Here is a 19,871-nt window from a genome sequence, read left to right as displayed (position 1 = left end):
TGGGGTGGTCAACGCAAAGAAGCATAAGAGGCGCATGTTTCTCAACTTCAATTTTTTTATTTCTCAACGTCTGAAAATAAAGCAAGCCAGATTAATATAATCAGCGCTTGGTAGTAGTTTTTGCAATTTCTCTGGCAAAACAGCTTCTTACTGATAATTTATTTTCTCGTTTGGTATTATCACAGAAAACGGCCTACACGTACGTACTCTCACGCGGCACAAAACACAATTGTGGGGTTAGGGTTTTCAATTTTGTTAAACACAAGAGGAGGGGGAAAACTTATAAATTAACAATCGTTGCTTCGAATTAAGACTTCACATGATGGAACATAAAGCCGAGTCTTCGCGGCCCTTCATCACGGGCGGCATCTCAGTCAGTTTGCGACCCTTGAGCCGCGGCTTGAGTTCATAGTCCGTCTCCTTCAAGGCCACGCGGATCGGTTCCTCGATCGATGGCGTCTCTGGCTCGTCCTCCTCCTTCTTTGTCTCGGGCAGCGCCGGCGCCGGGGTCGTGATAGTGATTTTTATTTTGCCGGCCGGCGCCGCTAACTTAGCCGGCGCCTCCTGCAACTCGACGTTACCGTCGATGGAGCTTTTGAACTCCATTTTGGTTGTGTCCACCGTGTGCTGCTCAGGCACTTCCTCCTCCTCGGGCTCTACAGGCTCGGTTTTCACCTCAGCCATGTCCTGAGAGAAGAAGCCACTGTCTTTGCACGGCTCGGCCTCCATCGGCTCTTCCTTGATTTTGACTTGGGCAGCAGGTTCGACTACCTCGGAAGTTTCTGTTAATGATTACAAAATAGAAAATTTAGACATTTTATTGAAAATACTTGGAATTTTAAGATTTCTAAGTAATTTTGAATTATTTGTGATTGGTAAATAGTTTAGATTGATCAAATTGATGAAGTTTCAACAGTATCTTTTTGATGTATTCATGACTGGTTATCGACTGAAGAAAAAATGAATTTAAAGAAAAGATATTTTAATTTATTTACTGAATTGATTCTTTCACAATTATATCATTTTACATATTAATTTTAAATTTAGGTGATTTCATGAAAATTCTAAATTTGCATAAATTTGTTACAAAATTTGACTTGCAGTTGTTCTCTCAATTTTTTTAAAGGTTAAGCTTGTTTTCAATAAAAAAATAATGATTTAAAAAAATAAATATTTCATGGTATTGAATTTTAAAATATTACCTTCTTTCTTTTCCTCAGCAACCTCAATTTTCTCATTTTCTTCTCCTTCCTTCACTTCTTCCTCTTTTTCTTCTTCATGTTTGTCCTGTTCCATGGGCTCTTCGGCCTCGACCTTTTCTTTGTCTTTCACATCTTTCTCCTCCTCATCCTCCTTTTTAACCCCTTCTCCTTCCTCCTCTTTAGACTCAGGCTCTTCTTCCTTTTCACCTTCAGTCTCCATCTGTTCCTCTTTCATTTCCTCATCACCATTTGTCTCATTCAGGTCAGTGCTTTCAGCAGTTTTTTCAAGAGCATTCTATAAATCGTTAAAATCAATTAAAATCTAAAAAGTAAAAAGTCGCCAGATATTACCTGTAGATCTTGGTAGCAGTGGGGGTGGTAAACCTTGTCATCAACCCTGACAGCGTCCCTCAGGTGCCATTCCTCCTTCTCCTGTAGGAAAAATGTCTCGAAGGCCTCATGACAGACCTCACATTGTTCCTGAACTTCGCCGTCCTTGGCGATCACAGTTGGAATCTCAGCCTCCCCTTCCTCCACCTTGTCCTCCTCAGCTTGAGTTTCAAACCAACTTTGTGCTAAATAAATATCATGATTATAATAATTAATAATCATGATTAATAATTATCAGGTCAAATTATTTACCTCTCTCCTCAAGGTCTTCGATTTCCTCGAACTGGATCCAATCTGAGACGTCGTAGTACCACTTGCGGCTCTGCGCCTTCTTGGCACTGTCCTTGTCCCGCCTGTTTTGACGGAAGTGCCAGTCCAGGTGCTGGCTGTACCTGAGCGTCTGCTCAGGCGGGAAGCGCAGACCGCAGGTGCTGCACTGTATTCCGCAGTACAGGCCTGAGTAAGAACCAACTTGCCTCCTAGAATAAGAGAAAAAAATAGGAGATTTGAACGTTGGGAATATGGGAAAAAGTTCTTACACTCGCAGGCTTTCTGAATTCAAGGTGACTGGCTTGTATTCCTCTTTCTTTTCGGTCTCTTCCTTTTTCTTTGCCTCCACAGCGTTTATGGATTGCAATATTCCATACTCATTCAGTTTGGCCAAGAGTTCAGCCAAATCAGGAGCAACAGCTGCAATAATAAATAAACATTTTTAAAATTTACCAAATAAATCAATTTAATTTAAATAAATTTGAAATGAAAAATGATACAATAAATTAAATTGAATGCTAAAACATGAGGTGATTTTTTTTATATAATTGCAATTTAATTGGCTTCTTCAGAAATATTGCAAATTCAATTAATTAGATTATTTTAATTTTATGTGTCATTTGCCTTAAAAAAATAAAAAAAACTGTTCCGGATTATTGCAATAATTACCTGGAGCTGAAGTCTCCATTTCCTGCTCTTTGTGCAATTCATAGTTGTGCCCGTTTGTTGATGTTGATGGCGCTGCAGGTATCAAGTTTGATATGACGTCCAGTTCTGTAAATGAATTATAAATAATTATCATTATTGACAATTTTACAATCTTCACAACAATTTGAATAAATATTTAGAAACAAAACTCACGTGGTTTGGTATTGAGAATAGATCTGTTGACGGGCGCCTTACGTTGCTCAGGGGGTGCTTTCTCAGGGATGATACCCTTCTTGCCCTTGGCCACGCCCACCATAGGCAGAGCAGGGGAGTGGCCGGTGAATTCTTCAGGCACAGCCTTTTCTGCAACTTTGGGTGGCTCATCCTTGGGTGGACTTGGCAGGCGAGAGCCTTCCATGTTCATGATGGTGATGTAGCCTGGAGTGACGCAGGGTGGCAGCGCAGTAAGTCCAATGTAGTGGCGCCGGCCGTGCACAAAAATGGGCTGTGGGAGGCCGCCGTAATCAAACACGAACGGCTGACCATTGATCAGGACGCGACGAAAAGCGTCAATGAATCTGAAAATTAAAATTTGTTTACATTATTTCCCTTTTTTTAAATAAATTGTTTTTCGAATGATTTAATATTTAACTCATAAACAACAATAATAATTACATTCAACCTTTTAAAATTCAAATCAAAATTTATTTTAAAAATATAATCTACCTGACTACATGAGGGACACTATCAATGTGGACAATCTGCGGTGTGGCGTCCAAGTAGATGGGGACGCGCGCCACTGCGTCAATGACCATGGTGATTTTTCCAGCACAGTAGTCCAATCGACGGTAGTCACTGATCTTGACCCGTGGGGGCGGCCCCTCCAGTTGAACTCTGATGGGCATACCATTGAGCTCAACCTGTACAGGACTGCCTCCGTAGTAGCACTCGTAGTCCTTGCCATCAATGTTGAGCTCCCTTGTAGGAACGCCCAATTTGATGCGGTGCATCGAGTTCCTGATCATCACGTCTTTCGGCCCTGCTCCAATGGTCATGACAACTTTGAAGCCATTTTCAAACTCAACTGCCCTTTCAGCAGGGTAGAAGGAAATGTCCCTCGGATCATCGTAACTAAAATGTAGAAAAATACATGGTTAGTGAACCAATAATAAGAATTTTCATTCTAATAGAATATTTATTGAAACAATTAATAAAAAAAAATCAACATTTGCTTGTTGTTTTTAGATATAAAAAAAAAAAACGATAGAAATGAGTAGTAAAATAATAAAGAAAGATACTCTGGCAATTGCTTGATGGAAATGAATTGTAATTATATTTTTTTGTCACTAATTCTCATTTCAATACTTTTCAACATATTTTCCCCAAAGAACCAAATTTCAAATTCAATAAAATAGATTTAAATCACCTCATGAGTATGATGGTCTCGTCTCCGTAGTATCTGACGTCCCTGTTGAGTCCGTCAATGGCTATAGTCCTGGGAAAATTGGCCCTGGCCGTTTCCAGTTCCAGAGGGTCAGCTTGAGGCAGGTCAGGCTGACTGCCCCTAGGCCGCATGCCTGGGTGCATAGGAGGGAAGGGGAAGCCCTGCTGGTTGTTCCAGGAACGGGGCCCAAAGTCACCCGGAGGCCGAGGGAAAGCCCCTCTTGGGCCTCGGTTAAAGGGCATCCTGTTTTGCTGCCAACCGCCGTCCCAACCCATCCGCATGTCCCCTCCACCCCAACGACCGCCTCGATTGAAGCCGCGGCCGCCACGGTGGTGTTGCAGGAAGTCCCTTCGGTGGGAAGGATATCGCTCATCCACATCCAGGTTGCGTGGGTCGTTGTCTCCTTCAAAAATAAAATGTGACGAATATTAATGTTTTTTTTTTTTTTTTTTTTTTTAATAGAAAGCAATGAATGATGGAGAATAAATAAAGAGCAAAATGTGGTTCAACTGAAAATTACTTTTTCTATGACGCCTCTCTCCGCTATCTTTGGTACTTTGGTCCTCAGGACTGGCTTTTCCAGAATCTAGCAAATTAAAATAGATAATTTGGCTTAAAATTAGAGAAAAACAAACTAAATAAATGGGTCAAGTATATGATTATGTTTAAAATAGAAACGTTTTTAAATTTTCCCTTGCAAAATCTATTTGGAATGCTTGAAATAATCTTATTTAATTTAAAGTTAGTTTTTTTTTTGTAAATTTACTCAAAAAATTAATATTTATCATCTTAATTGTAATTTTTTAGGATTGCTCAACACTTTTTAAAAACGTCCCTATAAAATTTACATTCAAGTAACAAACCTCTGGAGTCTTCATCTTGCCAAGTGGGATCGCTCCAGTTTTCCTGCTCGTCCCTGCGTTTTGCCTCACGCAACTTGTTAGCCTCGTTCAGCTGAACCACCTGAGAAAATGGAGTGTTGCATGAGAAACGCCTGGTGCTGGCAGAGTGAGTGCCATTTACTTCTTTCAGCAGGGTCTTGTACTCGGTCATGTTCAGAGTTCCATTGTTGAGCTGCTCATCTGCCTGGGCTATCATCATTGTTATTTTCTCTGAGTTGTCTTGACCATCATCATTCATCTCGGCAAACAAAGTGCGCAAATCAATGTCTTCCGAGGTGCTTGAAGTGCGTCGACGCTCCTTGGATTCCTCTGCAAATTTCAACATCATTTTTAATTAAAAAAAAAATATATATAATTATTAAAACGTTTAAGAGATGAATTCACATAAATTATCTAGCAAAGAATTTTTTTGTAACTTTTTTATGCATTGTAATATTTTTTTTTTTTTTTTACTTTCTTTCCTGTTTTGTACTATATTGCACTTGAGGCACGTCACAATCAGTCATTATATGTATATTATCTTGGTGACGCCTTATAAGTCAATAAATATCAATAATAATAATAATTTGATATTAAACCAATAAAATGTGTTAAAAACTTAAAAATTTTATGAATAAAAGCAAATTTTGCTAGCAAAAAGTTTAGTAAGTGAATTTAACAAATTCAAATTACAGTATAGCCTACAATGAATGCCATTCCAAAGAGGGATAAAATTAAAAAAAAAATAAACAAATTACCAGAGAGCCTGAGATGCAGAAGAGGTCGTCCAAGAGAGTCAAAGTCTCCAGATCTACGATTAGCTAAGGGCGACACTGTGGCGGGGGAGATCTTGAGTTCCTCAGGGATGATTATCTTAGGTGGTGGTGGTGGAGGCGCGATCTCGATGTCTGACAAAGAAATATCCGAGCCGTTTTCCCAGTTGCAGTTCTTCAGAGGCGACCTGTACGTGTCAGGATTTGTCTCCTTGAAGCGCGTCCAGTCAGGGGCGCGTTTCAGTTCAGCACGCACGGGTGCGGACAACTGACGCAGATCCACATCCTCGTGGCCAAACAACCTGTGCAGATTATTTCGAAGTCAGAATTGTTTGAATGTAAAAATTGTGGAATCATTAATACATTTTTAGTTTTGAAGACCAACTTCAAAATTACTATATAACCCGTAAAATTTTTAACAATTAAACAAGGCTATTTAAAAAGTTAAGAAAAATATTCCTGATTAACAATTAATTATATTGAACGGAATTTTAATAATAAAGGTATTATCAAATTAATTATTTTCAAGTTGATTTGTTTGAAGAATTGTTTGATTGCAAAGATTGTGAAATTGTCTTCTTAAGTTGCGTACCGCGGAGGTCGCAGAGTGAAAATAAATTTCAGCAGTAATTATTTTCCTGCATTTAAGAAAAAAATAAAGATGATTTTAAAAAAGTTTTACAAATTAGTTTCCAAGTATTCAAGATTAACAAAGAAATATGTTGAACAAAAATACAGGCACATAATTATTCCATTTTTTTTTTTTAATGTTATACTAATCCAATGAGAGTTAGTTCTAAAATCTTAATTGGAATTTAAATATTCTATTTAAAAAATTGATCAAAAATTAAGAAGCATTGTATTTAAGGCCTATACAACTTGCACAAAAAATATGGATTTTTTTCGGCTTGAAAGGGATGCTGAAAAGCAATGATTAAAATAATTTAGACTTACTCGTCCAACATCTCAGCCTGCTTGCTTCTTTTGGGCGAGGGTGCCTGTTCCGCGGCCCCTTTTTCAGGGGTTGACCCCCTCTTCTTGCCGGTCGGTGACCCCAGCGTACGCAGGTCGATGTCTTGCTGCTCAGACTTTTCTGCAACCAGATTGAAAAAAAATTGAAGGAGGAGACTCCCCTACCTTACAACACTCCAAGCTACCCCGAAACAAGGGCAGAAACTTGCAGAAAAAGATGCACGCGAATTTAATCTCACTTCAGGTGCTCAACTCGCCTCAAGATTACTTTTGTAACTTAAATATGTGAGAAAGAATTTTCAAGACACTTGAAAAGGTTTTCCTCTTTATAAAAAACTGGGAAGACCTTCCGAGGGTCCTTCACCTCGTGCATTGATTTGTAACTCTTGACGTGCACAACTCCCTGGCGCTAACAGTTTCTTGATCAGTACTGGACTGACCAGTAAGAGTTTGATTCAAAATCGATAAGGGCCGAATGTATTAAAAATTAAAATCGGGCACGTGAATGCCATTGCAAAGGTTTTGACGTGGAAAATAATCAGAGCATGCTCTCCGTTTTGAATGATGTGTAGTGAATCAGAACATGTTATATTGAGTGTTTTTAATCAGCACAAAATCAGTCTTTGGCATATAATGACAATAAAGTCGTCATCAGCATATCCATAAAATACTCCCATGAGATGATTCAAAAAAAAAAAATAACAATTCAGTCTGATTTGCATCACAGATCCATCAACTAGGTCTACAGAGATACAAAAGTTTAACAAAGTGGTAATCGGGGGCAGGGACAGGTCATATTTTTATTTATATCGTCAAAAAATGGCGCATTAGGCGGAATAAAATGAGAAGTGTACAAGTCACAGATTTCAGATCACAGCTGTCATTTGCTCATTACATGAAATACCTGACCAGGTCAAAGAAGAACCTGGGCAGTGAGAACTTACTCTGCTCGCCTTTGGAGCTTTCGGCAGCTGGTGGCTCAGGACTGGAGCTGACTGAGCGTGCTTTGCGGACGTAGTTACGCAAGTGGATACTTTTAATATCCTTGAATTTGCCTTCAGGCACTTTCTTCTTGCTGCTGCTTTCCTTTTTGCTCTTTGAACTCTTGATTGAACTTGAAGATGGCGATCTGCTCTTTGAAGAGGAACTACTACTACTGCTGCTGGACTTCTTGCTACTTGAACTGCTTCGTTTGCCTGGACTTTCTTTTTTTGATTTTAAATTTTTTTCAGGCAGAACAATTATATCTGGCGACATGATTTTTTGAGGTCGCGCCTCGGCCTTTGCTTTAGCAACCATGCGTGGATCCTTGGAAGGACTTTGTTCGGACTGAAAAGCTGGTGCCGGTGGTCTGACAGCAGTCATTGTAGAGGGACGAATCACAGTCCGACTGGCGTTTACACTTGGTTTTAGAAGAATTGAAGGCAGTGATAGGGACGACTGTAAAATATATTAACTGATGAGTAATTCGTACAATTAAGAACAGGGTTTAAAAATTAAGGTTACAATAATTGTAAACCTGCTTACCTGATTAATACTGGGGTGGGGTTTCGGAGCCGAGTCAACAGCAATCCTTGAGGTATTCCGTACCACATTGGCCTAAAACATAAATATTTAAGAGTTAAAAATGTGTTTACATGTAGTTTTCTTTGGATATTAGTAATGAAATCTTAGGCTCGTAAAAATGAAAGAATGCATTAATGTATTAATTCGAAAACTTACCGGCGTTTGCACAACAGTAGTGTTGCTTTGTACACTGGCCTTAGCCTTCAATAGTTCAAGCGCCACTTTTTGCTTTTGCAACTCGAGCAGTTCTCGCTGCTTTTCCATCACAATTGACTGCATTTTTGGTTCTTCAGCAGATGCAACCGGAGCCGCACCCTAAAATAAATATTCACAAATTTAGAAACTAGTATCAACAAGGTCTACATTTAGTAATGGCAACCACATCATTATAAGTTAGGAAAATAAAATTTGACTCACCGCTAGGAACTTTGGATTGACATGAATGCTGCTACCTTTTGAAACTGGCATCTGGGCGATCGGCCAGGCTGGGTCGAGCAATTGCACCCTGGCATCGAGGGCGTACAATTTAGTGGCAGGAAATGTGCTATTCCATGAGCTCCTTAATTTAAACATAGATGCTCGTGTTTTTTCATCAACCTAAATAAAAGCTATTAATAATACGTCCAAAAATACCGCAATGATCGAATTACCACTTCGAAAACGGTGCAAAAGTTGCTAACAAGATTGGTCTTGAAGATGTCAGCATAGAATTTTTTAAGATTCTTGCAAATTGAGTCAATGAGGTAGAATACTGCCAACTTGCTAGTAGGAGGCACCTATAAATTAATGGAAAACATAAGACTTTGTTCAATATTTTATATAAAAAAACTACAAATCGATTTGTTTATTATTTGTCTTAGACCTGTGACCTTGTTACCAAGTTACAACAAAAAGCGCGTTCAGCACAGAGATAGGAAATTTATCGACCCTGCGCATTCCAGGCGCGTAACACACAAACATAAGCAGAGTAAGAAATAAAGAAAGTGACGCGTTTGATTAGAAAGCAGTTCGTTCATCAGGACAGTTAAGAATTGCATTAATCATGAAAGCCTCTTACTGCTTATATCCGATGTAAGTGAAATGAAAAAAATATATATATTTTTTGCGAAAATATATCTTTATCTCACTTCGATGCGGTCATATGACGACGCATGAGGAATTCAGTGCTAAATAATTGTGCGCAAGAGATAAGACCCGTTGAAAGTCTAAATTTCAGAATGAATTAAGTTTAAATTCGTAATTAAAATGGTCTACAATAAAAAAATAGTTAAAATATCAAGGTCACGAGGAAAGTAAACAGATTAATAATGACGAAATCACAAATTGCTGAGAATTTTTCGTCATAATACGAACCTTCAGGAGGTGCGCCTCGACGGCTTCAACGACGGCCGGGGCGTATTTTTTGTTTTCGTCGGCCAAAACAGTCAGCATTCCAATGAGTGGCCGACTGTTGACCGTCAGGTCGGCCAGGGAGCTTTTGAAGTCGTCAATGGTTTCCTGGGCCGCCTTGTCCATTGCGGTGTCCATGGAGTTTTTCGGTCTCGGTCAAAAATGAACCGTTATACCTCGTTTAGGCGTCGGATTTCTGTTGCAAATCACGACGTCATGGCAGATTCAACGGACGAGTGACGGTAATTCTTGACGAGATTCAAATTTTCGACGGAAATCCAAAGAAAAGCCAACACGTTCTTGCACGACGAACGGTTCGTCGTTTCTAGTAAAATGGCTTCTCAACGTCAACGGGACGGTGACGTCACTTCCGGAGTCGATACAGCAAAACACATCACTCGATTGGCTGACGAATTTACCCAGCTACCGTGTCAGCCAATCAGAAGTGCTCTCAGCAGCTCGTCGCGCGTCGTCGCGATTGGCGGGAGGCCACCTGTCGGCCGGAAAATCAACCTCGCGAAGGCCAAATATGAGCATCCAGCTAGCAGATGACACTGTTTGCAAGGACTGCGTAGAAGGCGTAGAATTTTGTGACTTGTGTTAAAACTGCCTGCCTGCTGGGCGTGAGACCGAGACAATAGACAAACTTTTTGTTTTGTTATTTAGAATCCTTGGACCGTGTTGTGACTTGTGAGTTGGCTCGCGAGGACATGTCTTAAAATTTCAGGTGAGTCCCTAAAGTCAACGGTGAAGATCGCTTTGGCAGGTGCGTTCTGCAATTTGTGGGCCATCGAGGGCAGTCAGGTGTGAAAAAAGCGTTTCCTGTGTCTCCCCATGTTTAATTAAAAATTGTGCCCTTGCAGCACGGAAGTACCCCTTTGACGCTGGACATATATAATGGACGACTACAAATTCCTGTTCAAAGTTGTGCTCGTCGGCAACGCGGGCGTTGGCAAGACGTGTTTGGTGCGCCGATTTACTCAGGTGAGAGTCCTATCGATGATGACATTGATGACTCATTCTGCAATTACCAAACTGATATTGCATTATATTGTGGTTTCAGGGCCTCTTTCCGCCAGGCCAAGGTGCAACAATAGGTGTCGATTTTATGATCAAGACTGTGGAACTTGAGAATGAGAAAGTCAAGGTACTACATACACAGAAAATTAAAAAAAAAACTTGGTTAAAATTAAATTACATATATGTAATTTTTTTTCAGCTGCAGATATGGGATACTGCAGGACAAGAGCGCTTCCGGTCAATTACACAGAGTTACTATAGATCAGCGCACGCTTTGATTTTGGTTTATGACATAAGCAGTCAGCCAACCTTTGATTGTCTTCAGGACTGGTTGAGGGAAATTGAGGAATATGCAAGCAATAAAGTGCTCAGGGTGCTAGTTGGTAAGAAAAATAGATTGTCATGCCCCATTTTTATCTCTTGAAGATAAAGGTAATCTCTTCACTGACAAATATTTGGCTGATTATACGAGATCAAAGTTTAAGATCTGCAATATTCTCACATAATAAATTTTTATTCTTGTTCAATTTTAGGCAATAAAACAGACAGAGAAGACAAAGAAATTCCAACCTCAGTTGGTGAAGACTTTGCCAACCGCCATAACATGTATTTTGTGGAAACCTCGGCCAAAGAGGCAGAGAATGTTGAAAGGCTCTTCATGGTTATTGCCTCAGAATTGATGGAGGTGACGTTTTTATCCTTAATTGAGATGAGATTTATAAAAAAAAATCCAATTGCAGCAAGCCAGATCAAAAGAGCTACCCAGGTATGAGACGCCTTCGTTGAATGGCCGCTCATCGGCTGTTGGAGAAGGAGGTTGTTGCAGCCGTTTCTCTTAGTGTGAATTAAAAGGACTGGAATGTGTTGATTACCTGCTCACCAGAAATGGAGCGAGATATTTGAACAGTTGTAAGTTATCGAAATGGTTGTTAGAAATTGTCTTGCATTCCGAACAATTTGAGCAAATGAGATTTTAACGCCTATGTACTAATAGTTGTTTATCATTTGTATGATTCTGTGATAATAACCGAATTCAGCTTTTGGTGCATACTATCTGTCGAACAAAAAGTATTATTTCAAACTTCCGCCAACTATGACAAGTAAAACATCACAAAATTTCATATTTCTAGATTATCGATGCATTTTTAGTTTATGCACTTGACTAACTAATGTAAGGCAGCTATTGTTGCTAGTGACAAATGTTATCTAAAAGTCTTTGTATCAGTTTGCAGCTCTAAAAGCTAATTATTTATGTTTGTGCACTCTATTTACCAAGGGTTTGTATACATTTTGGAGAACAATGATGAATAAAAATTGTAACTTCATTGAAAATTCATAATTTCTATTTTATGAATATATACTTATATATATTTTTTTTTAATTTTACAATTTGGATTACACTAATTTATAAATTGGGATAGCAGATCTTATCAATTTTGTAATCCTCGTAACAAAAATAAAGAATGGAGGCCCATTCACAATTTTCAAACTTAAATAATTAATTATGCCGATAATACCAGAATTATTTGGAGACAAGCAATATTCATTTCACAAACACAAGGAGCTAGAGGAAAATAGCAATCAAATAATATTTCCTAAACAAAACAACACTTCACATGAGGACATAACAAACTCATCTGACAGGAACACATTATTATTGATATAAGCAGCAGCATAGTGTGATCAAAATTTAAAATGATAATTTGATAAAAAAAAAAAGTCTTCCATGGTGCAGCAGAGAGGAGAACAAAAATTTGCTAGAAATCACAAATTTGTTCCTTGAATGGCACGAGCAAGTGTTCAGCATTCTTGTTTATCACAGAAAGGCCTCTTTAGAGAGCCCCTCAGGGTATACGGAACGGCACCACCAAGTCCTCTTTGTGTTCCACCTTGATGTTGCACATGGCTTCACTTGCCTTGTCCATGAAGTAATTCATCTGCAAGAATCATTCAATATAGAATAAGCAATTTGAACACAAAATATTCCTAACCATTTGCATATCATTAGGTAAAATGCCTTCTGTAGAGAGAAGCTTCTCAGGTGCAGGAAGGTCTGCAAGAAGACAGACTTTGGTTGGAGGTGAACGCCACCTTTGCATCACGGCCAGGCCATTGAGGCGCTGGTTGTAATGGCTCACTCTGTCCTGGTACTCATGTTGCTCCAAGGTGTGCGAATCCAAAGCAGCTACATCAATTACATTCCTAAAATTGAAGAAAATCTTCTGAGTTGCAAATATTATAATTACATAAAAGAGCAAAGAAAGAGATTTTTGCAACAAGCTCGACTTGAGACTTTTATAAAAGTAGAGGGGATAAATATAATTTTACCTCCCCTTAATGTAAACTGAAATTTTTATCTTGAATATTTATATTTTGCTTCTTTTTTTATTTTATTAAGTGTTTTTTAATACTAACGATGCTGTTTCCTGAAGGATCCTGTTCAGCGCCGATTGCTCATCCGAGTTTTTTGGCACCGAGTTAGGATATCGGGCGAGAAAATCGTCACTGTGCACCCTATGGATGTTCGTATTATTGCTCACGGGGTCTTCGAGAAGCCGACTGCGCTCGGTGACTTCGCCCGACTGAAAGGCACAAAATTGACATACATGTACTGCACTGCTCACAAAACACTGAAGTGACTGAATTTGAGCAGGTTTTCGATCTGCAATTGCCTTTACCTGAGAGTTAGCGTCGTCGCCGCAGCAACTGTCACAGCAGTTGCCCATTTTCGGTCAAATCCGCAGGCCGAGTTAGGCACAAACGCCCATGAATATAATAACTGAAATTTTTAGCAGGCGGCAGCTGACGAGTCGGGCATCATGTGATGGACAAGGATGCCAACAAAATTGTGATACGATGTTAAAAAACAGTAAAAATTTAATTTTTTTTTTTATTTGAATGACTGTATGACATTAATTTTTAGTTTAACTACAACTTTATACCTCCAATGTAAATTCCTAGGTATGTTATTTAAAAGTTTACTCTTTTATAACCTATTAATTATAGGAATTTATATCACGGTTACAAATACTTCCGCTGACAACACTGACAGCGCTTTCATTTGTTTCGTCGTCCACGAACGTAGCCAAAACGTAGCGCTCTTGTTGGTAGCGCTCGTCCCTCAACTCCCTCTCGCTAGTCTCGCTTCTCGCATTTTAGCTGCGAAACTAAAACTGCGACGACCTCGTGCCGAAATCCGCCGATTCGACGCCTCCGGATGGTTGCGTCTACGAGCGGTAAGTATTTTCGACTTTTTCCCTAAACCGTCAGCGGCCGAATTTTAACCAAAACACCTACGGCCTTCGCTGACCGCATCCTTACAAGGTCGTGTCCCGCATAACGGACACACTTGTTTTGCTGTTTTTGGTCCGAATTCTTGTTCTTGAATAAATTTTAATTTTAAAATTACTGTAACGTAACAATTTCCAGCGCCAATTTGTCTGCTGGAGTAAGAGACGCGATTAAAATTCAAAAACGTAGAAAATGGATCAGCAGTTGAGCGAAGAGGGAATCCGGGCCATGTCGGACAACGAGCTCTCCGAGACGTTGGTGTCGCTGGGATTGGCACGCACGCCGGTCACTTACACGACGCGACCATGGCTTGAGAAGAAGCTGATGGAGCGCGTCTGCTGGAAAGACGACAAACACCTGAGGATCAACGAGATTGACGAGAAAAAGCAGCAAACCCTCAATGACGAGATAAACAACAGTATTAACGAACTCATCAGCAGCAACCAAAGCGCAGAGCCGGCAGAGCAGCAGGAGGAGTCGAAAAATAAACTTTTCTATGCTGTGTCCTGTCCAGAGGACAATACTGAAGACGGTATAGAGTTAAAAATTTTAAACTAGTAAAATACATAATTAAATATGTTTTAGATTTTTCAGCCGAATCTCGAGTTTTTAACCTTCAGGAAGACGCCCTCAAGTTTGCAAAAAAGAATAAAAAGTGTCGCTTCAAGTCTTTCCGGATTTATGAAGAGGCGTTACAGTTTGCCACTACGCCTGCCACCATCCAAATTTCAGCACCAATGGTCAGCTCACCTGGTTATGTGGATGGGGCCAGTCGGTTCAAAGGCCCTAAAAGTCAGGATTTAGTGCAGCTGCGAAAGGAAATAGAAAATGGGAACACCAACATGGTATTTAAAAAATTATATAGTTACTAAAAATCATAACTTTAAAATTGTAATAGAAACCACAAGCTAGACAATATAAATTTGATTTTACTTTGTTAAGAATATTGATTGCATGGAAAAAATTAAAACAATTTTTTTAACATTAAATATGTTAAATATTAAACGGTACTAAACAATGAATCATACCCTATCCGGGTTACAATCACCAAAAAAATGACAAATTGTAGGTGCGTCGGATGATTTGGGAGAACCCACGCTACCTGATCAGCAATGGAGACATGCCTTCAATTCTCCAGGAAGGCGCTCGTTACAATGCCCTCCACGTTGCAGCTCGTAAAGGCAACGCAGAGATGGCTGCTCTCATCTTAGAAACTTTGTCTGACACCAAATTTGCACTGTTGCTCTATGGTGACTGTGTTGATAATGGCAGACTGCGCTGCAGCATTCTGCTTGACCTTTTCCTGAACATGCCGGACAAAGGGCTGCATGAAACACCGCTGCACATTGCCTCAAAACTAGGCGCCGTCCGCTGTGTAGAAGTTTTAGTCAATTATCCAGAGTGCAAGAAGAACCAACTAAATAAGGAAAAGCTCACTCCAGTTGAAGTGAGTTTTATCCACATATATTGTTTTTTTTTTTTTTTTTTTTTTTTTTTTAAATATAATCAAGATAAAAGTTATTTTTGTTTTATTGAGGCGTTTTTTTTTTTTGCAATCTTTGTTATGCCTTTATTTTATTTATAAAACTTGATTTCTTGCTCACAGATTATTTGCACTCGACAAAATCCACATGCATCAGCAACACAAGAGATCAAACATTTGCTGCAAGACACATTCTTCGTTCCTGTTCTCCGCTCGTCCACCTTAGACCAACCAGAGGTTGGTGAACCCTTTTCATCCAACACACCTCTTGTAAGTTTATATTTTGCCAAATTTGGAAACTTTCAAGTAAATTTATTATCTTAGGTCACTACCTTTGAAGTGAGTGCTTATGCTGGACCAATGGACTTTGAGCATGCAAAAGTTTTTCACAAACAGTTGAAATATCCCTCGCGTAGGGTGAAAATGCCCTTCAGCACAGCTAGGCTCAGTGATTTCAATAGAGGCCTTGAAAGAGAAGGACGGTCAGTAAAGAATAAATAATTGGAAAACTAATTTATTAATATTAATTTGTCATTTCTTTAGGGATTTGGCTCGAATGCACAATGTAAAATGGAAGGAATTCTGGCCGTTTCTTGGATTTTACATAGATCTGGCCTGTTTGGAAGGACTGACTGCCCTTGAGGACTACTTCAAAACCAAATTTAACGAACAGCCAATCAGCAATGGAGATGCTTTGAGTCCCATGACTGAGTTGTGCGATTCTTTGCGCTCTGTTTCTATATCAGATCGACAGGTACTTTTGAAAAATACAATTTGAGTATTTTTTGGTTAACCAAAGTTTTAAAAGTTCGTCGATCGCACTCCTCCATCTCGCTCAATACGCCGTCCACCTACTGACCCGCCACGCATTCCTGAGTTAACCCACAACCCTTTGTTGTACATTGAAAAGACCTGCCAGGTGTTGGCCCGTCGTCTGGCAGACGGTTTGACCCACAAATTTGACAAGGACAGGCGCACACTCAAAACTTTCCTGCACGTCGAGATCAGCAACATGCAAAACATTGTCCTGAGCTTCCGTTCGGAAAACCAGTTCACCACTTCCGTCGATTACTCTCGTGTGCACAGCAGAATTGCTGCCTTGGCCAAGACATATCTGAAAGGGCAGATGAGTCATGATGAACTGAAAGTCCTAGTGGCCAGTCTACAAGGCATTGTCACTTCTGACCTTGACCTTTCCTCTGACGAAGAGCAGGACAACACTTCGGAAAGGTTAGTTCAGTTAGTTGAATCTGTTTTTATCTTAATTTGAATTTTGTTTCCTTCAGATCTTCTATGATGCGAGAGCAGATGCAGTGCCTGGGAAGAATGCTGGTTCGTTCTTCCACTGAAGTGCCTCAGTGTGACAATGTCGAGTGGATGTGGGCTCAGTGCCAAAGCTGCTGCTGTTCCTGGATCTTGGCAAATATGCGCTCGCCCAGAGTCAGGGGCTCCAGTCTCAAAAGAGCCGCTAACATGCACAAGCAACAGCAGGATGCTACTCCACAGACACCAACCTCCACCAAAAGCAACCATTGGAGGCAGCCACCCAAAGAGTTCACCGACTCAGATGACTCCTCAGGTTAGATTATAATCTAAATGCTTTGTGTAAAAAAACTACAGAAAAGATTTTTTTTTTTAAATTCCTAGCTGGATGAGCTTTTTTATATTGAAATTAACTGCTAAATTTTTAAAATTCCATTCAAAGTTTTTAAATGAGTTGATCTTCTTTTATAGATGATGAGTCAAAAGATGAGTTTTTCACACCTCCATCGTCTCTACCTGTCTCTGACGACGAAGAGGAATTTGAGCCTGCTGAAGAAGGAAGGATGGTTTTTATCTCAGGGTAAATTTCTAGCCTCTCAAATTTCTAAGTTTTTAATTTTTGCCCTTTTTAACCAGATCTGATCCCACTAAACTGGACATTGACGTTTTACGTGCCTGCGAATCTCATCTGCTCTCTCCCAAAAAGTTTCCCTTTGTCTGGAGGTGGCGGCACCAGATCCTCACCTTCCCCGAAAGAGAAAGACAGAAGTATTTTTAATTTAAAAATAATCTCAATTCAAATGACTTATTACTATCCCTGCAGTTGGAAAAACCCTCATGTAAGTCAGCGCCCTGCAATGAACCCGACAATGACATCCCCTCTGAGTCCTGTGCGGAGCCCCGTCTCATCGCGGAAAGTGCTGCCTCAATCTTGGGCCTCCCCAGAACCGCCTTTCTCTCCGCCGTGTAGGAGGCTCAACCTCTGACCCTCCCAAGTAGCTCCCCCTTATTTTTATACTCTGACCAAACGACCAAAACAAAAAGTCAGGCCTCCAAGTTGGCACGAAAGGACATGGGTGTGGTTGTGAGCGGATTTTCATGAATCTCATACAAGCAAGTTGGAAGCCACTTTTTTAATTGTGAACGAAGTAGATCGTATGTTGGCGATAGAAATTAATCCAGTTTTGTAAATCAGAAAAGAAACTTGTCTCACTCGCCAATGATGAGCTGTGATTGGTGGTAGCTCCTTCCCTTTATGTAATAATTATCAAGAGATTTCCTCCTGTGTTTTACTTCAATGTCAGTTGATTAGCACAATTTGTAGTTTGTACTTTTTGAAGAATGGCAAGGCTGTTATTTCTTTCTCATTTTTTTTTAATTTAACAATTTTTCCTAACAACTCCCTAAGATTTGAAAATAAACTTTTGACGCTGATAGCCCTCTCCCTACCTGACCAGAATGTATTAATGCTTTGAAGAGATGGAAGCTTATTAGCTTATATTTTAAGAAGGAATCCATTTATACATATTGCAATGTGACTGCTGAGAGGAGAAGAATAATCGATACTCTTTTGCTACTTTTTTATATGCAACGTTTAACTATTATTATAAAAAATTTAACGATCAAAAATAAATAAAAATTTAATTTGACAATTTTGACAAATAAACAGCAATGATAATTAACAAAAAAGATGATTTTTTTCAATTATACATTACAAACAATAATTTGATACTATTTCTATGGAAAATCTTTAAATCCCGATAAAATTTAAGAAATCGTGCAAAATGATAAATCATTTTTGGAGGAAGGGTGACCATAAGAAAAGTAAAAATGATAAAATTAAGACACGTTCTGTTTCGCGTGAAGTGGCAAAGTATTTCTAGGTGATCAGAAACGTGCCCCCTAATTTCCGGCGAACGCACGTTTTTGCTAACTATCAGATCGGAGTAGAAATTTGTTACATGGGGAGAGCATTTGAGAGGTTTCGTTCTTGTTTTGTATTTCCAGCGTCGCATCACCACGCGAGCATGTGGGATGATAACAAAAACGCCGAGTTGGGCACGTTTTGTTTGGTGCATTTCAAAGCAAAGAAGCGAAAGAAACAGTCGATGAGTAAATTTATAAAGTAGAAACACTTGCGCTTATTTAGTAATAATTTGCGTCTCTCTCGCGCGATGACGATTTTTAAGGTCGGACAGATTGAGGTTCAATGTCACAATCCACAGAGGAACTTAAGAGAGAACTACTTTAAGTTCAGGAAGGAAGAACGAGTCTTGATTAATTAGAATAATACATGACCTTTGCAGCCCCTTTGTCTCTCATTCATTTGGATTCAGACCACTCAAAAATTTACTCACTCGCCCCATATTTCTCAGCCTGAATAGCCAAAGCCAGCCCCAAAAGACGCAAACAAATCTAACAGTAATTTCCATTACATTTTATTAAATTAAAATGTACCAGTTCAAGGAAAATTTCAAATTAAATAGGGGAAAATTTTAATAAAGTAAAGTTAAGACTGTTTAAAAGTCTCTTTGTTTAAATTAAAATTATAAAATTAATTTTGTTTTTATGTGTGGTACGATACAATCGCGTTTATTTGCACTTCGCCTCAAACGAGCCGCACAAAAGGCGACGCGACACATATGACAAAGGTCGGAGGTCGCGGGAGACGATGCGGTTAAATTTGATTAGCTCGCAGCTGCTGCTGCTCCGAATTACAATAATTGAAGTTTGTTTAGCTAGAAGATAACAGGCTCGGTTTATAATGAGAAAATGCGTAAAACAAACCGTAAATTGGGCATTTCATGGGGGGGGGGGGGGGGAGCGAGTGAACTGATGTGACAATAAAATTAGATTTTATATGCCAGAGCAGCTGCTATTTTTCCATTATTAGATTGGAGAAAAAGTTGTTAATTATTTTTTAAGGCCTTTTATCACCCTAAACCCTAAAAAGAGTCGGCAATAATTGGATGCATAATACAAATGAAGGATTAATAGCCAAGGAAAAAACCTTTGTATTATAAATACACGGTGCAAAAAGGGACAAATTAAAGGGGTAGTCAAATTTAATAAATGAATCTATCATTAATATATTAATATTATTAATTGAAATTTGAAAAATTAAAAAAATGAAAATCAAGGTACAATTTTTCCGCCTTTTTGAGTCATTTAAATAGAAATATAATATCAAGCCAGTTTTGATTTTGGTCTAAATTTTTAATTTACATTTTTTTCATTAATTCTTTATTTTATAAAACAAAATTAAAGATATTGTTCATT

At 39.1% G+C, this 19,871-nt stretch overlaps 4 protein-coding genes across 6 annotated transcripts; 2 read left to right on the top strand and 2 right to left on the bottom strand.

The window, feature by feature from the left end:
• Positions 1-37: 37 nt before the first annotated feature.
• LOC132201872 (uncharacterized) lies at positions 38-9,899 on the bottom strand. 2 transcript variants are annotated; one of them, XM_059628404.1, is made up of 20 exons: positions 9,500-9,899; positions 8,797-8,922; positions 8,564-8,743; positions 8,303-8,461; positions 8,108-8,179; positions 7,525-8,020; positions 6,563-6,701; positions 5,594-5,910; positions 4,978-5,165; positions 4,818-4,917; positions 4,475-4,540; positions 3,937-4,357; positions 3,237-3,641; positions 2,724-3,088; positions 2,532-2,636; positions 2,132-2,282; positions 1,845-2,071; positions 1,554-1,777; positions 1,203-1,497; positions 38-782 (listed from the first exon to the last, which is right to left on the bottom strand). In XM_059628404.1, the coding sequence occupies exons 1-20, from the start codon at positions 9,671-9,673 to the stop codon at positions 316-318; spliced, it is 4,677 nt and encodes a 1,558-aa protein (XP_059484387.1). In that variant the 5' UTR covers positions 9,674-9,899; the 3' UTR covers positions 38-315. The 2 variants fall into 2 exon arrangements, with proteins under 2 accessions (XP_059484387.1, XP_059484388.1); XM_059628405.1 differs by lacking the exon at positions 4,475-4,540.
• A 171-nt stretch (positions 9,900-10,070) lies between these two features.
• Positions 10,071-11,905, top strand: LOC132201874 (ras-related protein Rab-30-like). Of its 2 annotated transcripts, none has more exons than XM_059628409.1 (6): positions 10,071-10,262; positions 10,399-10,519; positions 10,599-10,682; positions 10,755-10,938; positions 11,089-11,240; positions 11,296-11,905. In XM_059628409.1, exons 2-6 carry the CDS (start codon positions 10,433-10,435, stop codon positions 11,392-11,394), a joined length of 606 nt encoding a protein of 201 aa, XP_059484392.1. In that variant the 5' UTR covers positions 10,071-10,262; positions 10,399-10,432; the 3' UTR covers positions 11,395-11,905. The 2 variants fall into 2 exon arrangements, with proteins under 2 accessions (XP_059484392.1, XP_059484391.1); XM_059628408.1 differs by having other exon boundaries at positions 10,073-10,339; positions 11,296-11,904.
• LOC132201875 (ragulator complex protein LAMTOR1) lies at positions 11,877-13,395 on the bottom strand. The gene is made up of 4 exons (XM_059628410.1): positions 13,234-13,395; positions 12,971-13,137; positions 12,547-12,757; positions 11,877-12,492 (listed from the first exon to the last, which is right to left on the bottom strand). The coding sequence occupies exons 1-4, from the start codon at positions 13,279-13,281 to the stop codon at positions 12,400-12,402; spliced, it is 519 nt and encodes a 172-aa protein (XP_059484393.1). The 5' UTR covers positions 13,282-13,395; the 3' UTR covers positions 11,877-12,399.
• Positions 13,396-13,629: 234 nt separating this feature from the next.
• LOC132201873 (ankyrin repeat and LEM domain-containing protein 2 homolog) lies at positions 13,630-18,289 on the top strand. The gene is made up of 12 exons (XM_059628407.1): positions 13,630-13,791; positions 13,985-14,378; positions 14,432-14,691; positions 14,916-15,293; positions 15,453-15,599; positions 15,654-15,811; positions 15,873-16,083; positions 16,138-16,559; positions 16,616-16,908; positions 17,064-17,172; positions 17,229-17,360; positions 17,416-18,289. The coding sequence occupies exons 2-12, from the start codon at positions 14,039-14,041 to the stop codon at positions 17,576-17,578; spliced, it is 2,613 nt and encodes an 870-aa protein (XP_059484390.1). The 5' UTR covers positions 13,630-13,791; positions 13,985-14,038; the 3' UTR covers positions 17,579-18,289.
• Positions 18,290-19,871: the final 1,582 nt, after the last annotated feature.

This window comes from Neocloeon triangulifer, unplaced genomic scaffold (assembly GCF_031216515.1).
Source record: "Neocloeon triangulifer isolate White Clay Creek 2 clone unplaced genomic scaffold, ASM3121651v1 ptg000014l, whole genome shotgun sequence".
NCBI lineage: Eukaryota > Metazoa > Arthropoda > Insecta > Ephemeroptera > Baetidae > Neocloeon > Neocloeon triangulifer.
The sequence above is the reverse complement of the archived record's forward strand: the minus strand, read 5'-3'. Positions and strand labels throughout refer to the sequence as shown.